We start from the raw sequence: 20,198 nt of genomic DNA on the forward strand, positions 1-20,198 counted from the left end.
TGATATTCTTATTTTAATAACTCATTATAACGATCTTCATGTTAACATTCAAGCATTTCTCATGGTTCAATTCAATCATCAATTCAATAAATAGGTAGGTATAACAGAACACATTGCAATAACTTATGACCACCAGATGTGCGAAATAAATCATTTAAGAGGGTAAAAAGTTTATGAATATATATCACACATCCTACATTAATGACGCATCGCCATTGGTCCAGGACTGGTCACGAGGCGACACAATATTTTTCCATATTGGGTCATCAAATTTATAATGTCCCAAAATGGTGTCTATTTTCCAATTCCGATTAGTAAATGAAATATTTAAACATGCAAACAGGTTGTGGATGTGATATATACTTTACGGGGTTACTAGGTGACATGATATGGGATATAAGGGGCGCATGAAAGCATATTAATAAAGGATGTGGTTTCCTTTGCCCTGTGTATGCAATATCGGGTCACCAACTAACCTCGTAACTTATAATGTCTTGAAAATGTCACTATTTTCAAAGCACTGTACCTTGTAATATAATCTAAGAAATTTAAGATGAATTCAAAACCACTTCCAATGTAAAAATAACCCAAGCCGGGACTTGCTTTATGAATAGGTGGAAACACCCGATTAAACATGCTAATAGATCAATAATGAACAGGCCAATTATGACACTAATAGCATAAAATATATGAATACAGGTTTTGTCTTTAGTTAGCAGTGTATGAACAAATAAAATGATAGGAAACTTACGCAATCAATATAAGTATATAAGGGCATGTTATTGAAGTCACCTCTGCTCCAAAACAATGCTCAATAAAACAAATGTGTATGTTTATTGTTTAAAAAGATGTGGAATGTTTGACATATACCCTTGGTCACCAAAACTTCACAACAACATGAACATTTAATATACGTGAGCCGCATATGGCAATTTGGTCTTTTGTGGATTTTGGAAATGAAGTCAAATTTTTGTAATGTGAAGGTATGTTTTTCAATTAAAATAATAATATTTTATGCTAGTAGCATTTTTTTTCCTATTTATGGGCAATCTTATGGAGGCTGGTTACGCGTTTATTTTTCTTCTGAAAGATTTTATGTCTGGGACATAAAATGGTGCAGGTACAAAAATAAACACAACCCTCAGTCATACAATCTTTCCCAGTTCAGAATTTGATTTGCTTATATTAAATGTAATACATCAGATGAGAAAAACACATTGAAAGACTGTCTCAATCATATGTTTTAATTGTGTGAAATAAACGCTTTAAGTTAATTTATTTCATATACACATAAGTGAAAAAACTAATAATAAAATGCATTATCTTATTCACATATCTAGTGGCAGTAATGATTCGATTTAATATCTTCTCTTTTCTTTTCTCTTCGTTAACAAGAGCGCTGCAGAGCAGACACCAACTCTCATCTGTTTAATTCATTCAAAAAGGGGGAATAATTCAACAATTATTAATGCCACAGTTATGGACCATGCTGTGCCTATTGTCTCTGGTAGCATGTGTACCAAGTTTCATTTCAGCTTTTGAGTTATGGCCATGGTTAAGGTTTTTGAGCAGACTACGACAACAAGGTCATGACAACGTTCAGAAAAGAGGCAAGCTGAAAATGTCCAATTTGTCCAGAAAACACCAAATAGCCAGATGCGACACAAATTATTAACAAACTAAACCTTCTAAACATATACGAGACATTCACATGTATACATATCATAGATGACAAAATCAACAATATGTGACACTGTGCAGCATAATGATAAACTTTGAATAAATAACAATTATTATAACATATCAGTGTAGTGTATAATGGTTATTTGGGGAAATATTCACCAAGTAACTTTTTAAGTGTGATATTTTTAACATAGTGAAAAATTCCAAATTTTTGAGTGGGATCATTTCATGTAAACTCTACTTTTCACAAAATATATGCATAAGCAATTATGAATAAAGCTTAATTTTACATTTTTAGTATATATATTAACATTGTTTGTTTCTAAAATTCAACATGGAGAAAAGGCATTATTCCATTAAATAACTGAAGTTGCTTGATGTTTACGGCCCCTTATCAGTAAAGGGTAACTAAATATACATGTATATTGCCCCCTCAAATACTACATACATGTACATGTATATATAAAAGGAAAACTACAATGTAGTGTTTAGCCAAAGTCATTTTTTAAGCCTACTGACTATAACACATACAGTAACAAATGCACATTTACAAATGCACTTGGTCATTTTTTCTCTGCAAATAAAAGCAATGAAAAAGTTATGTCACTGAATTCTTTTCTGTGATTCCTGTGACTGAAGTCCATTCCGTGATCCCTGTCACAAAATTATTTCAGTGATTCCTGTCACAAAATTATTTCAGTGATTCCTGTCACAGAAGTTATTTCAGTGATTCCAGTCACAGAAGTTATTTCAGTGATTCCAGTCGCAGAAGTTCTTTCAGGGATTCCTGTCAAAGAAGTTCATTCAGTGATTCCTGTCACAAAAGTTCTTTCAGCGATTCCCGTCACAGAAGTTCTTTCAGTGATTCCAGTCACATAAGTTCTTTCAGTGATTCCTGTCACAAAAGTTCTTTCAGTGATTCCTGTCACAAAAGTTATTTCAGTGATTCCTGTCACAGAAGCACTTTCAGTAATATTCACAATCTAGATGTAGATCAAGTTTCAACATGTGAGGTTGGAAGCAATGGTATTATCGTCACTTAATTACTCACACACCTGTACACAATTGTATAAGATCAAGAAGTTGTCCATAGGTTAACTTTTGGCTTATTCCCATATTTAAACATTTAAAAATAAACATTTTGGATAACTATTGACCAATCTATTAATAACTTGGCTAAATTTATTCTAACCAAAGAATTAACCAATTTTATAATTGGCTGCAGATCATTTTTTAACCTTGTCAATGGCACAGACTACTTTCAAAGACAATATTTACTTTTTAAATGAGTGAAAAAAAAAGATTCCAGCTCATTTTATAAAACAGAATTTGCTGTCTGGTGAGAGTATAAACTTCAAGCAGGGTAATCCTTGTTCACATATTTTTTTAATGTGATAATTTCTACTTTCACTAATGATTCTTGGCCTTGAGCGTTATTAAAGAGCTCTTCAACAACAGTTGCTACAACTCTGCTCTGGAACATCAGTGTACCGGTAATTCAGGTAAATTTACCGGTAAACCAACTAAGGTTTTTCAGCCCAAAGGCAAGTATTTTCCTTGGTTACGGGAGATAATCAATAAGACCCAATCTCCCTTCGAAAAGGGAGGTAACCACAAGGACTCAAGCATCAAATGAGCAGATAATCTCCAACCCTTGGCAAAGGGAAGTGATCACTAGGACTCCAGCAACACATGCCAGCGACATATCTGATCTCCCTTGCTTTCTCTCATGTCCGTCCAGTGGGAACTTTCTTCGTCTCCTGAGCTGTTCAAGCCTGCAGGTATAGAAAGTTAAAGTTCAATAAAAGCTTTAAACATTCTTTAAAAACAAGAGTGCCTACAAGGGAATGTAAATGCTTGTCTGTTTTTTTTTTTTTTTCAGTTTAGAAAGGTTATAACTCTACAATTATAAGTCTAAAATAATTAATTAATGCAACATTGCTTCACATGAAAGTAGGGTTAATTTTGGCATTTAAGTATATCAAAATATGTTTATCATTTGCACCATTTTTTCCCCAGACTTTATGCATCGTCGGATACACCCGATACACACTACACTATACTATGGTTGTGTACCATGGGCAATTTGGTTGGAAAATCTCGTAATCATGAATAATTAATGCGGCAGTTTCATTGGTTTCTCAAAGTACCAGATGCTTTACGGTTGAAAAATATTCTGCCGATAGCTGGAGATGAATCTGGTCCGCCTTCTCAGAACAATAATAGTGTTGTTTGAGTGGAACATGCGATTCATTGGAAGAAGAGTTGTCTCTCCTGCCTCATGCATATTCATTAAAATGAGGTTTTGTCAGTCAATTGTCCCACAGTATGTATGAATTGTAACGAAAGTACTGTGGTTGCAGATGATGAATTTTATGGTGAAATAATAGAATTGGGCAGTTAACAAAAAATTTGAATTAATCAAATGAAACATAATTTAGTTGGACCTAATGTCCCAAGTTATTTTCATAATTTTATGTACAAACTGCATGTTAGGATTAAGTTAATATAGCAAAATTGAAACCACGTGAAATTAAAGCAATTTTCGGTACCTAGAGCAAACCAGCCAATCATTTCCTTCTTCTTCATAGATTTCTTGTTATACACCGAGACCATAAGTGTGACATCGGCAAGCTGAAACAATGCCACTTGGAACATGAACGTTTCCTTAAACAGTGGGTTTGGCTGTCCTCGACGTACTGACGTTTTGCTGTGGGCGACCTCCTTTCCATTAGGAGCTATTAGCGTCAACTTTACGTAGGTGTCTGAAATGGAAATTTATGATTATACATTTCAGGGGATATTTTTTTATCTCGTGTTTTATCAGTGGCTTGGGTATCAAAGAAATCTCACAATCAATCATTGGTATATATACAAATGTCAGTAAACGCTCTTACCCACATTAAAGCTAAGTGTAAAAATGCCAGGAAATTTGTCAATGTACATAAAGACCCCAATAGTGAGCAGTAAATCATTGAGATGTGTTTGCTCAGTGAAAGCCCTCTCCTCTGAGAGACACTAAGACCAAATGGGTCATTACGTCCCAATTCCTGGAGATCACAGTCTAGTGCCAAAACTAATCTCAATATAAATTATTTATGACATGAATGTGTAGATCAGCACAAATAGGCTGTAATATTGCTTGAAATGACTGGAAAATCAAGAAAGCTTAAAAAAAACATGGATCATTGTTAATTTCAAAGGAATTTCCCTGACCCAACATTTTTTATACAAACGCAGCCCAGGAGAGTGGTAGAAATGCGAGGCACCAAAGTTTAAATGAACACACAAAATATTATGCTGTTTCATATGGTGGCATATAAATAAAAAGTACTGCCTTAAGATAACAAAATACCCAATGATTATCGTGAAAATTAGGTGATTAACATGTCAAAACAATTTGCGTAAGTGAACAGGTTACCTCACGGCAGTAACATGCCACCATAGTTTTAATTACAAAATTTTATTTATTTTACCCGCAACCCATTTTTCTAAAATACAGATGAGAATCTATTAATAGATTTCCCTCCATATAACGTACCTGGAGGCCTATTCATGGCCATATTCCTAAAGTAACTGCCCTTAATCACCTCGACAGATAGTCGCCCCGTCGTGCCGTTATACGCAAGGCCAAGCAGAAGTTCCGGCATGCCCCCATGTTGTAGTGACTGGGTGGAGGAGGCATCACTTCGAGACAGACTCGCAACATCAGCGTTAGAATCTCCTTGCTGCAATAGCAATTATCCATAGAATGGTTTTACATGAAGATATCTTATTTCTGTAATCTTTTACACATGCAGAATATGAAGAACAATGAGATTCATGAATAAGTTATACTCGGAGGTCCTGATTTGAGTCATATTTAAACAAACAGGTGATGGGAGTTACCCTGCAATTACCTTGAATAATTTATGACTCAAAAATGTATTAAATCATTTTATTCCATTTCATCTTTAACAATTCTATATAACAGAGACTGCAACATAAGCAAAGGAAAAAAACTATGTAAACTACACTCAACTGATTACATAATCTACAATTGATTGAAAACAAACACTACTCTTAATGGACTCCTTACCTTTCTTTGGCACACTATGTTTTCCTCACTGAACTGAACTTGTAACCTTCATCCTACTAAAAACTTATTCAACTTACACTCTACCTAATATGTAAGCTACACTATATATAATATGAAACCTACACAGAACTGAATATGTGCCCTACACTCTACTGAATATGTACCCTACACTCTACTGAATATGTACCCTACACTCAACTGAATATGTAACCCTACACTCAACTGAAAATGTACCCTACACTCAACTGAATATGTACCCTACACTCAACTGAATATGTCAACCTCACTCAACTGAATATGTACCCTACACTCAACTGAATATGTAACCCTACACTCAACTGAATATGTAACCCTCACTCAACTGAATATGTAACTTACACTCTACTTAATATGTAACCCTACACTCAACTGAATATGTAACCTACACTCAACTGAATATGTAACCTACACTCAACTTAATATGTAACTTACAATCAATTGAATATGTAATCTACACTCAATTGAATATGTAACCTACACTCAACTGAATATGTAACCTTACACTCAACTGAATATGTAACCTACACTCAATTGAATATGCAACCCTACACTCAACTGAATATGTAACCTACACTCAACTGAATATGTAACCCTACACTCAATTGAATATGTAACCTACACTCAACTGAATATGTAACCTACACTCAACTGAATATGTAACCTACACTCAACTGAATATGTAACCTACACTCAATTGAATATGTAACCTACACTCAACTGAATATGTAACCTACACTCAACTGAATATGTAACCTACACTCAATTGAATATGTAACCTACACTCAATTGAATATGTAACCTACACTCAATTGAATATGTAACCTACACTCAATTGAATATGTAACCCTACACTCAACTGAATATGTAACCTACACTCAATTGAATATGTAACCCTACACTCAATTGAATATGTAACCTACACTCAATTGAATTTGTAACCCTACACTCAACTGAATAAGTAACCTTCACTGAACTGATATTTAACCTACATTCAACTGAATGTAACTTACTGTATGCATTCAACCAAATATGATGCAACATCTATTGAACTGAATATGTAACCTACACAAACCCCAATATGTAACCTACACTCAACCAAAATTATAATCTACACTGATCTTTAACATGACATACGCTGAGATTGCTGCGAGGTTCGAGAATGACCCAGTGTGTGGAAGGTTGGTCGAGATTGAGAGATGCAAAACCAATAATGCTCTCCCCGATCATTCGCTCTCGTCGCATACGCTCCACCCCGTATAGACGGAATCGTACACCAAAGCTTGACACATCCTCTGAATTAAACACAAGGACCAAATAAAGAAATCATCCATTTATTTTCATGCTCTTGTCTCATTTATACTCTTTACTGTGTACAGACTGAAAATTGTAATGGTGGTTATTATATGACCTATAAGTAGACAGTCTCTCGATCATTGGTCCAGATAGCCATCAACAAAGCAAAATATATATTTCACTGGAGTTTCCTCATAATTATTACCTAAATATAAAATGTCATATTAATAAATTTAATGTTTTCTGATTCGGTTCTTTATAAGTTCTCTTCATATTCTTATGGGTTTGCGACTTAGTTATCATATAATGAGACACTTATTGACTAGTGCCCCTCGGTCAATATGACTTTCTGCAAGTGAATATTGGATAGTATTCAGTGGCTTACTAGTCAATAATTGTATAATATTTCTGTAATTTGCATAATTTCGGAATTATGCTCTACTCCATATTTAAAGCCATAACTTTCAGCCTGATTTAGACCCATGAATCTTTCATGAGATTGCAAGTTATAAATATTTCAACAAATCCTGGGACATGAAAAAGACTGCATTAAAACTAGCATGATTCCAATGATTATCTGAAATGTTGAATGATTTATTAAGGAGTACTATGCAGGGGTTCTAACTTTCTAGCATTAGTTGAATTCCAAATATTAGAATCTTATAAATATTTGATTGCGTGAAATATCAGCTACTGTCAAATGCTCAACATTACATCTGTTTTTAAGTGACATGTTGTTTAATTCTAGAAGTTTCACATTTCAAGAAATGCAAGAACACATTGAAAATATTTGCAAAGTTTTTGATATGATAAAAAGTGTTGGAAATCCTATCACTTAATGCAGGAGAGAGTGCCATAATCAAATACTGAACCAAACATTCGAGCAAACTTCAAATAAAGGCTTATAACATAAACGTAATATGATGAACAAAGAACCCCAAGCAGATAGCTAAAATCGTGCATCCGTTCTTTTCTCATTGAGACATAACTCAAGAATTTATACAGTCTGAATGATAAAACTTTCTACACATCTATAGCTCATTGTCATAGGGAACATGTTCACATACCAAGTTTCATGTCATAGCTTTAAAAGGTTTTCCAGCTATGGTCTTCTTGAAAGATTTTGCAGACTATGAGAACAGCAAAACTGACAGCACAATGCTAGACACTATTCCAAACATTTTTTTTCTCTCGGTAAACACAACAACAACAACACACAAGCTATAGACAGAATCAAAGTTCACACAAATTTATTTATGTTAAAAGTCACCAAATTTTACCTTCTGATATTTTGTTGAACACAAATGTTTCCTCATATCCTGGGTTATCACCCTGTTTCACTTTCGTTTTATGCCGCTGTTTCTTTGTCGGCAGTAGAAGAAGTCGAACCTGAGTATTATTGGCCCCTCCCCGTTCCTTGGCGGGAATTTCCTGTGCTTGGTGAATGGTGACCTCCATTCGACCTTTACGGGAAATGTAGCTGAAAGTGACCTCTATACTTCCGCATTTGGATATGAGTGGAATATCATTTTGTAGATCGCTGACGTCAAACAGGTGCTCCTGAAATAGATTGCAGTAAAAAAGATTTTCATCATGCTTGGTACTTGTGGCATAAACTAGGTTAACAGGGGGCTGCAGATGCTCACTCCCTTGAAAAAGTGTACTGGCATTTAAGCCCTATATATCAGAACAAACACACAAAATCCCCGCCCCCCCCCCCCCAAAAAAAAAAAAAAAAACAACAACAAAAAAAACCCAAAAAACAACAACAACCCAAAACAAAAATAAATTCAACTCAATAGCCCCCCCCCACACACACACCCCCCTCCCCTAAAAAAAACCCCAAAACAATAGAATAGATAATTATTAGTCATAATGCACAAGTAATATTTTTCTGAATATCTTTTTCTGAGAAAAAGCAAGATTCTATTACACCTCTAAAATTACAAGGAAAAATTAAGAAATATTGGTTAGCGCCAACAAAGAAATGACATTTAACAGACAGGAAAACTATTAATTATGATTGTGCAAAAATTAAAATTTAATGAAAACTAACGAGCCACTGATATCAAATGATTATCAACAACAGTTGTGTGAGAAGCGTGACAATTATAACTTTTATTGATATCTGATGTACTTTAGAAACTATTTTAAGGAATTGAATGAAACTTGGAACATTGATAGATAGCAATGTGAAATTGTTGCTCTCACATGAAATATAACTCATGGGCACTTTGAAGCAAATTTATCTCCCTTCATTCATTTTTATTTAACACACTTTGTCCATGCCATTTCTTGAAAACTACTCAAAGAAATCAATAATCAGAACAACTATGATAATAAATCCAAGTTTCCTACTGAATGCATATTGCTCTGCTGCGAGGTAACATGTGTACTTTTTTTATACAATGATGAACAGAGCATAACCTGACAATTATCAAGCCAGAGTTCTGGGCCTTGCCATACATTTGCATATTAATACTGATTATATGAAACTTTGTGCACTAATAACTAAGGTTAAAGGTTTTTGCATAACTTCTTTAAAAAAATCAAGGTTTTTAAGTGAATTTTAAAAACAGTTAAGATGTCAAAAAAAATAATGTTTGTTTCTGGTTTTGTGCCCCAAAAATTGTGATAATTGGTTGTAAATTATCTTTTTGTTTTTATTAGGCAAATTATTTCTTGAGTTTTTTCTTTTACCAAAAAATCTCTCTATATATAAGCCTCTATACATCACTTAGAATTAGGGTAGGTCATCACACCGGAAACAAACAGGGTTTTTTACGCATAAGGCTAAGCCTTTCACATGGACGCCAAAAACATCACTGAGGCTATATGACATTTTCTTTCGTAACCTGGACATTTACATACGTCAGTATTCTGTTCACTCTCCTGTACAGAGGTGCCATCATATGCCTGGTTGTTAAACGTCTGTGCCCCCTCTGGTGTGTTGGCTGAGCCTGTTGTCACGGACGTTGTCATGGAAACCACTGACCCCTGACCTGCCAATGACTCAGCCCCTGGGGTGGAACCAGTACCTGGAATATGAGAGTAAAGGGTTGCAAGGTTTTTCTTTGATTATTGATCTGAGATCGGATCAATGATTACACACATCAGAAAGCAACCAAGATTAGGATCTATACACGATCTTGTGCAATACCCCAGCTTTTTGGGGGTGGGGGAGGGGGTCACTTAAAGAAGGCTTAAACTTGGCCATAAAGACTGGTACTGGCATTGACAGAGTTGTGTTTATGAACCGCTTCACTAAAAAGCACCTGTATATCACTGTAGGAAATCTCAGAGAGGTATAAAGATCAGCTTATCATTTCTTCCTACAGTTCTGTTCCTGACTCCTCCCCCAGAGTGAGCACCCATCTGTCACTATGGGGCTCACCAGGGGTGGGGTGGGTGGATAAAAAAATCAAATACAAAACAGCCTATTAGCCTATTCATGACTTCTCCGCCTGTGTAAGCACCTGTCTGTACCTGTGGGGGGGTCACCAGGGGGATAAAGAAATTGAAATACAGGGGACCCAATCAATTTCCTTTTAACCATTCCTGACACTATTGTTCTGTGTAACCACCTGTCTATCATTGCTGGACCATGGGAAATCAAGAAATTCAAAATACAAGATATCTTATGAGCTTTCACTCACCTATTCCAGACCCCTTCCCTTCTGTGAGCACCTTCAAGGAATTCAAAATACAAGATAGCCTATTAGCCTTCACTTGCCTTTTTCTGAATCAGCTCCTGTGTAAGCACTTGTCTGTTACTTTTGGACTCCCATGTGAAATCAAGAAATTCAAAATACAAAACGTTTTCACTCACCTATTCCAGACTCCTTCCATCATGTGAGCACCTTTTTGTCACTGCTGGGCTCACCATGGGAAATCAAGAAATTCTAAATACAAGTCAGCCAATCAGCTTTCACTCACCTTTTCCAGACTCCACCCCTTGAGTGAGCATTTATCTGTCACTGTGGGGCTCACCAAAGGAATAAATAAATTCAAATACAGGGCAGCCAATCAATTTTCTCCATCCTATTCCAGACTCCGGACCCCTTGTATGGGCACCTGTTTAATTGTCACTGCAGGGGTCACCATGGGAAATCAAGAAATTCAAAATACTAGGCAGCCTATCAGCTATCACTCACCTTTTCCTTTTTTCCTTCCACTGAGCGAACACCTGACTGTTACTGTTGGGCTCGTCATGGGAAATCAAGAAATTCAAAATTCTAGGTCAGCTTTCACTCACCTGTTCCTGACTCCTCCCCCTGTGTGAGCACCTGTTTGTCACTGCTGGGGTCCCCATGGAGAATTACCATCCCACTGTCCCCACTGGTAGCCTTACTGGAAGCTGGGGAGGAAGGTATAGAGGCCCTTTTGGGGGAATCCATATCAATAAGTTTCCCCACACGAGGCCCTGTTTGAGATATTGGGGTAGTGGGGGTTGATGGTTTGGAAGACCTCTGAAAAGGGGCTGCAGGAGGGGCTGCTGTCTCATTGTCTATTGTCATTCTGTCTCTATGCACTGGACTTGACTTATCTGAAACAGACAATCCAGAGAAATAGTTATTTTCTTGATAAATATTAAACATTTTTATGGTACCAGAGGGAAAATCCATAACATAAATTTGATTAGTTTTACCGAATGATAATAAGAGTAAGTTATATAATTTTCCATGCCATTGAGTGAATTCTCTCAATCAGGTTATTAAATGTGCTTGTATGATTTGCCATCTATTTACCAATTCACAGATCACAACCTTTATGGCCATTTGATTAATTTCTGCCACATTGTGCATCTGTTCCCACATGATGACAATAGCAGCGAATATATTTCTCTCATGTATCACATGTGAAGGCCATATTGTGATGGAAATATGTCTGATACTGTGTCAAATCCTTGCCTTGGAAAACAGTAGGGAATTGTTTGACATTATAGATGCAGAAATAAATTATACCCTTGGAAATTAACGTAGGTTTTGTGGTATTTGCAAGATCATGACTGCGGGAAGATTTGATACTAGATTCACTATACCCTCATACTGTGACACCCTAGAATAAATGCATGGCTGACATAAAAAGAAAATAAAAGATTTCGTTAACTGTTTTGCCTGGACGTAACCTTTCAACTACATAGTTCTACTGGGGACATTAGTTTAATGTATTAAAGAAGCCCTTTTTATAGTCGGTAGACAATATTACTATCTGTTGATATGTGTACAGTAAACTGTTGAAATATCCGAACAAATGTATTGAAGTGACTCGCTCATGTTTTTGGACCAAAAATTAGTTTTCCCAGTAATGCATCTGAAAACACTTATTTTATCATCATTTTATTCTTTGATATTGAAATTGCAAAAAAAAATACAGTTATAGCATACAAAAGTATTTTGGTTTTAGTGGGTTTAAATCCACGCCAATAAAGTTGAGAAAAAATTAGAAAACAGCTGGCTAGTCCAGATGGCCACCCGTGGATATATTGACCTGTTAATGATACATTGATGACATCAAATGATAATGTCAATCAACCAATCATGCAACACCACAGCCGTAATTAATTTTCAATAGCGTTATAAACGCTAATAAAAATTGTGGTCTTCAAAGATGATATCCAGCTTTTAGTATTTTTGTTTTAACACTCCTTATGATTTGCCACACTTTATTTCATAATAAACTAGTATACTGCTTACTAGGTGTGAAGTATTAACAACAAAGGCTTAAACTTCCAATATTGAAACGGAATTGCTAACGCCCCCCAGTGAAATTAGCCTTTGAGGTACGGACCTGGAAAGCATGCTTGACAAATCCTTTTAATGTAGAGATGATTTGTATGAAGTTATTTGAAAATTGCTTTAGTAGTAACCCAGTTATGGCCTGGACATGGAATTGCTAACGTCCCCCCCCCCATGGTGATTCTAGTGTTTGAGGTATGGACCTGGAAATTGCTCGCGACACATCCTTTTAATGTAATGATGCTTTGTATAAAGTTATTTGAAAATGACTTTATTAGTGACCAAGTTGTGGCCCGGACACGGATTTGCTAACGCACCCCCATGATGATTCTAGTCTTTGAGGTATGGACCTGAAAATTGCGCGCAACACATCCTTTTAATGTAGTGATGATTTGTATAAAGTTATTTGAAAATCGCTTCATTAGTTACCAAGTTATGGCCCGGACATGGAATTGCTAACGCCCCCCAGTGAAATTAGCCTTTGAGGTACGGACCTGGAAAGCATGCTTGACAAATCCTTTTAATGTAGAGATGATTTGTATAAAGTTATTTGAAAATTGCTTTAGTAGTAACCCAGTTATGGCCTGGACATGGAATTGCTAACGTCCCCCCCCCCATGGTGATTCTAGTGTTTGAGGTATGGACCTGGAAATTGCTCGCGACACATCCTTTTAATGTAATGATGCTTTGTATAAAGTTATTTGAAAATGACTTTATTAGTGACCAAGTTGTGGCCCGGACACGGATTTGCCAACACACCCCCATGATGATTCTAGTCTTTGAGGTATGGACCTGGAAATTGCGCGCGACACATCCTTTTAATGTAGTGATGATTTGTATAAAGTTATTTGAAAATCGCTTTATTAGTTACAAAGTTATGGCTCGGACACGGAATTGCTAACGCCCCCCAGTGAAATTAGCCTTTGAGGTACGGACCTGGAAAGCATGCTTGACAAATCCTTTTAATGTAGAGATGATTTGTATAAAGTTATTTGAAAATTGCTTTAGTAGTAACCCAGTTATGGCCTGGACATGGAATTGCTAACGTCCCCCCCCCATGGTGATTCTAGTGTTTGAGGTATGGACCTGGAAATTGCGCGCGACACATCCTTTTAATGTAATGATGCTTTGTATAAAGTTATTTGAAAATGACTTTATTAGTGACCAATTTGTGGCCCGGACACGGAATTGCTAACGGACGGACAGACAGACGGACAGACGATGGAGGCCATAACATAATACGACCCTTCGGGCGTATAAAAAGTGCACTTTATAAACCACTTTAAATGTAAATGACATTTCCAGTCTATTATTCAAATTTTTAATTAATGTTTTAATCACAACAGATATGCAATCATTCAAGTTTCTATCATGTTAAAACTAATTACTTCTATTTCAAATTGAAATGAATAACTCTAACTTGGAAATGATAATTGTGAATCATTTTCTGTCAAGAAATGGATGACAAAGGCAGTTTGAAACTAATCCAACACACAACTGATATCTTGTGCAGAAGATATCTCAGAAGAAATTCTATATGCTACTAGCTAATCCAAGTTTACTTTTTATTTCAAAATAGGAATAAAAAAGTAATAAAATATGCCTAAAATGCACCCTTTTGGACTGGTAGGACCGTTTAACCCCCAGCCAACACTTTTAACCAAAACAATTTAGGCTCTGAGGGTAGCTCGCAAGTCAAAAGCTTACGCCACTTAAGTTATGCCTCACTAACTTCAAATCCTGGATCTGACCCTGACTATGCTACAGTATGTTACAAGACAGCCTCTCCCGTGGCTTGAATTAAGCTGTATTGCAGAGGGCGCTGTTTTGATTCCAATTGTTTGAATAGAAATCTGTATCTAAGATGAACAGTAAAAATCACTCAGACTTCTTTGAGGCTTGGCTTAACATTTCCTGCCCTTTTTAACTTTTTCCATCTTTATAGTTAACTTTTCAAAATGAGGTTGTTGCATAGGTACGTAAGGAGGGCTCTCATCTGGTACCCTTGCATATACAACTCACCCCTGAACTCTGTTGACATCAGGCAAACCCAAGAGACTGAGTGTCACTGTCTCCCACCTAGGAGACTGTGTTTAATCCCCACCAGGGTGAGAGTGGTCTAGTGGTAAACGTGACTCCCTCTCACCCACGAGGTTTTGTGTTCAATTTCCAACCGGTTGAGTGGTCTTGTAGTTGTTAAGGTGACCGCCTCCCCCCTATGAGACTGTGTTTAATCCCCACCAGGGTGAGAGTGGTCTAGTGGTAAACGTGACTCCCTCTCACCCACGAGGTTTTGTGTTCAATTTCCAACCGGTTGAGTGGTCTAGTAGTTGTTAAGGTGACCGCCTCCCACCTAGGAGACTGTGTTTAATCCCCACCAGGGTAAGAGTGGTCTAGTGGTAAATGTGACCGCCTCTCACCCACGAGGTTTTGTGTTCAATTTCCAACCGGTTGAGTGGTCTAGTAGTTGTTTAGGTGACCGCCTCCCACCGGAGGTTGTGTGTTCAATCCCCACCAGGGTAAGAGTGGTCTAGTGGTAAACCTGACCGCCTCTTACGCAAGAGGTTTTGTGTCAAATTTCCACCAGGTTGAGAGTGATCTAGTGGTTAAGGTGTCGGCCTCTCAACCAAGAAATTATGGGTTTGATCCTCACAAGGAGGAGAGAGGTCTGTGTTTAAGGTGGTTGACTCTCACCCAAGAGGTTGATGGTTTTATTCCCACCAAGGTGAAATTAATCAATTAATTCAACTAAATGCAATCCGTACGTCAGATTTTGCGTTGACAATGTGTAAGTCAATGAGGTTGTTTCTAAGTCAGTTAGATGACCTGAATTAAAAATTAAGGATTAAGAAGGGCTCTTTTGCTACATTCACTCCGCCTATTCTTAATCATTTAGATTTTAATTCATATCATCTTACTATTACATAATAAGCCTTTTATAAATTATACCTTGATAAGGTTGCACTCACAACACAAAAGAAAACACAAATACAACTACAATAACAGCTGGAAGTTTAAAACAATGAGTCCCAGAATTTATGATGAGCCATTTGGGCCACTTTAAACAAACATATTGCAAACGATGGCCTAAATTGGCCGTACAATGCTCTAATACAATTTGTAGCTTACCTAAGGACCCATTTCTATTAACCGGGTGTCTACCAGGCGAGTGAGGTACATGTGTTGGGCTGTCAGCCGCTTTATGGCTGTACCGACTGGAGGAGCGCTTGATTGTCGCCTCTTGTGACGACTTAAATCGCTTTAAAACCTCATCGTCACTGTCACTAGACGTGTCATCATCATTGTATGCATATGAGGCTCCTGAAAATAAACAATACCAATATGCTTTATATAGTACAAGTAATTGCATTATTACAAAAGAAAATGGTCAGTCCTCAAATTGAGGGAGACTTAGATCAAGAGTAAATATCTTGACCATCTTTTACTGTTGGGGGCGATACAACAAACTCCTTTATTATCATGTTTGGAGGCAACAGTTTTTTCCAGATTTTAAATGGGGGGGAGGAGCTCATTTTCCATTTATACCCTCTTGCACCCCACCCAGCCCCTCCATCATATCCTGGAACATCATATCCCAGACGTTTGAGGCAATCCATTTTGTATTCCATGTGGATAAAAACCAAAAAAAACAAACCCATTAACAACAAGCATTTCCATTGACCTTACTGGTTTTCCATTTTAATGAAATATGAACAATTCCATAATGAGTATGATGATTGTATCCATACCATCAGAACTATTTGTCTAATAACACATCTCTTCGAGTTCATTAATAAAACAAGTGTACCAGATTCAATTACAATGCTTATTCCGGAAAAAATCATGACAGTTTTCCCTGGACACCTTAGACAAACTATTATAAAATGAGATAATAGGAAATACTATACTGAGAAATGTGATGTGATTTCTTTTATTGTGCTAATTAGAAAAACATGCTGAAGACTGAAGAAAAAACTCATGATTTGTTTTTCTTTATTTCTCAAAAAATCATATATCTGTTATTTTGATATTTTGAGAAAAAACATTTGATTTGTTATTAAAAAATATTGAATGAACTTAACATATGTCATTAGTATGGTGGCATATAACTGCCGTAAGATAACCTGTTAAAGTTCGCGAATTGTTTCGTGTTAACCACTTAATTTTTGCGATAATTACATGGCTATCTAGTTAACATTCGCGTTACCTTTTTGGTAAGATAAATATCATAAGATTAAAAACAGGCTTGAAAGTGCCCAGAACTGCCACCTATTACCTTTTTTAGCTGTACAACACTAACAGGTTAACTAGTTATGGTTTGCGAATTCCACTTAATAAGTAACATACTAACTGGTTAATGTAATAAGATTTGTATTACCGCTTAGGCAAAAAAAAAAAAAAACCTGGTTAACGTAATAAGATTCGTGTTACCACTTAGCTATAAATGCATTCCATATTCAGGCGCTAACAGGTTTAATTGATCTAGTTATGGTTTGCGAATTCCACTTAATAAGTAACAAAATAACTAGTTAACTAGATAAGATTTGTTTTACTACTTAGCTATGAGGATAAGGCAAACTTATATTCATTTCTCTTACTCAAATATCATATTTTCTTACGCTAAAGATTTCTCAGTTCATATCAACAAAGTCAACTGCCTGTTGTTCTTATCATCAAATCAATGAACACAATAAAACATGGAAAATTAACAAGATAGCGGCTTCAACAGTGGTCATAAATGAAGCCAAATTACTACCAAATGGTTCTCCAATGTAATAAGCACAAAAAACATGGCAATCAAAAGCAGTGATAAGGATAAACAAACATGTAAATGTGTTTGTTCACTAATTTGATGACACCAGTGGAATCCCTCTGACAAATTGACAAATGCCACAATTTTCTGTGATTAACAAATGCCACATTTGCCTGAATGAACTTGGCTTTCTTACTTCCATTCTAATATTGCGTATTGAAATGCAAACAGTAGAGAGATGTAGCATCTTTTAAAAAGGTAAACTCTAACAGGACAGCAGTCAAATAGCCAGTATCTGGAATGTTCAACAGGAAGCTAAATACCCAACAAATATAGTGATGTAAAATTTGAGCACCATAGGTCTAAGCATGGTCTAGGTATCACTCTGACATATTTTGCATCCACGTTCAGTGACCTTGACCTTTAGACCTTATGACACCAAAATTAATAAGGTTCATCTACTGGTCACGCCCAACCTCCAAGTCAAGATTGAGGACCATAGGTCCAAGCATTGTTAAGTTATCACTCGGACATGCTTTTTGCGTTCAAGGATGTCACTGTGACCTGATGACATATTTTGCATCCACGTTCAGTGACCTTGACCTTTAGACCTTATGACACCAAAATCAATAGGGGTCATCCACTGGTCATGCCCAGCCTCAAATTTAAGTTTGAGGATGATAGGTCTAGGCATTGTTGAGTTATCACTCAGACCTGTTTATCAGGACTGTTGAAAAATAATTGGATTTTAAAACTGAAATAATTTTAAAATTCTGAATACCCACAAATATGAACAATCATATTTCCTTAAGTTTGAAGAAGGTTTTTGTTCAATGGTAAAAGTCATACATGGTAATTTCTGGTCATTTGGACAGCATCTAATTAACTTGTGACCACAGAGAATTATCCTTTCAACCACTCTATAATCATAATTGTGCCCAGGAGAAGAAACAATTCAGGCATTGGACATAAGTGTATAGCTTAGTATTGCAAGTCATTGGTTCCGTCTGGGAAATTGGCAAAACTAATAAATGTGGAGTTTTTTTAATTACAATAAATATATAGCAAGGGTGAACAAAATTCATACAAAATTTGCCAGAAAAGGGCTTCATTTGCTCTTTAGGTATGAAAGAATGTAATTGTCCTTATAGGCGGGCAAACCCTAATGAACATGCAGAAGGTCCTTTTCATGTGTTTAAACATGCGAGGCCAACAAGCCCAACAGATCCCTTCAGAGAAAAGCATGCTCAACCCTGAAGGGGTCCACTGGTCTTTATATACAGTAAATTCTCAATCAACACAGACTGGGCTTTGCTAATTTGCATATTACCAACCAAGTAAACATATATACTATGAACGTACTTCCGTCTATACAGAATGTAATACTATGAACGCACATCCGCCGTCTACAGCAGACCGTACATTATTATGAACGCACAACCGCCGCCTACAGCGGACTGTTACACATGAAACTGTAAAAACACAGCTGACTCCCTGCAAACACAGAATCAGCCTTCATGTTTTTGCTATTGCACCTGCTGATGTCTTTTGCATTATAATATTGAACCCTTTACTGGCCAGTAGGTTACTGCGAGCTTTATTTGCATAAAAAACAAATATTTGGTTCGTATAGCATGCAGAGCATAAAATTAATGAGATTATTTACAGGGACTAGACACCAGATGGTCCAAAAATTGGCAAGAATAGTATTTCCTCCAAAACAACCTAGACTTGTTAATGCTAGCTAGTATGAGGCCAATCGAGACTAATCATGTCGCTGTTCCAGCTGAGTTTACCCATTTTAAAATAGCACATAATGGTTTCCCATTTTAAAAAAGTGTGGAATGGTTTTTCCGACAGCTTGGAGGTGTGATTGTTTCTCACACTAAACTGTCAATAAGAGTTTTAGCAACTCGCTGTAATTTTCAGAGTTAACCTCTCTTTCAAAAGTTTCCATCGATCAATTTTTTCCCTCAGGAATTAATTGCGGGGTTGATGTCATTATTGGGGTATGAACGCAATTGCGTTTTCCCCAATAATGACATCAACCCCGCATTCATTACTTATATTTACAACAATAGTTCATTATTTCATTCAAAAATTGTTAAAAAATACTTCATGTTATTTAAGAAATTCTTTCAGTAATCTTTTCTTACCTATTCTGTAAATAGAATGACTCGACTGTAACCGGAAACATTTTTTCAAATGACGTCACAAAAACCCAGGAAAAGATCAACCACTTGAAATCACTTTTAAACATAAAGTTGAAACACTTAATGGCAACAATACATTTAAAATAAAATAAATTAACACTTTCTAAATGTTGATTTATATTTTACGGGACCTGCTGACACAATACAAACATTAACAAGATCAATAGTTTTCATGTATATTGTTATGTGATGAATTGCGATCTGAACATATCCGAAGATGTTGCGTTCATCGATCGATAAATGCTATTGCCGAAAGGCAGTTCATATAAGGAATGGAAGTTGAGGTGTAAATATACTAGTTTGAAGACAGATCTGCTTGTAAGTTGCTTCGCAGCAATTTTCCAAAATGTCCGTTCTTCAGGAAGCCAGCAAGTCTGTATATTTAGCATGTGAAAGTCACG

At 36.3% G+C, this 20,198-nt stretch overlaps 1 protein-coding gene across 9 annotated transcripts in view; it reads right to left on the reverse strand.

Annotated features, from left to right (window-relative positions):
• LOC128209759 (synaptotagmin-14-like) overlaps window positions 1–20,198 on the reverse strand; it is a 65,143-nt gene continuing 44,945 nt past the window's right edge. For all 9 annotated transcript variants that reach the window (XM_052913956.1, XM_052913954.1, XM_052913955.1 and 6 more), the window contains 8 exons: window positions 15,961–16,152; window positions 11,349–11,639; window positions 9,965–10,131; window positions 8,374–8,653; window positions 6,935–7,092; window positions 5,225–5,411; window positions 4,236–4,448; window positions 1–3,458 (listed from right to left, as the gene is read on the reverse strand). In XM_052913956.1, coding sequence (XP_052769916.1) covers window positions 3,358–3,458; window positions 4,236–4,448; window positions 5,225–5,411; window positions 6,935–7,092; window positions 8,374–8,653; window positions 9,965–10,131; window positions 11,349–11,639; window positions 15,961–16,152 — 1,589 coding nt within the window. In that variant the 3' untranslated portion in view covers window positions 1–3,357. The remainder of the gene's footprint in view (window positions 3,459–4,235; window positions 4,449–5,224; window positions 5,412–6,934; window positions 7,093–8,373; window positions 8,654–9,964; window positions 10,132–11,348; window positions 11,640–15,960; window positions 16,153–20,198) is intronic.

Source organism: Mya arenaria, chromosome 11 (assembly GCF_026914265.1).
Source record: "Mya arenaria isolate MELC-2E11 chromosome 11, ASM2691426v1".
NCBI classification, from domain to species: Eukaryota; Metazoa; Mollusca; class Bivalvia; order Myida; family Myidae; genus Mya; species Mya arenaria.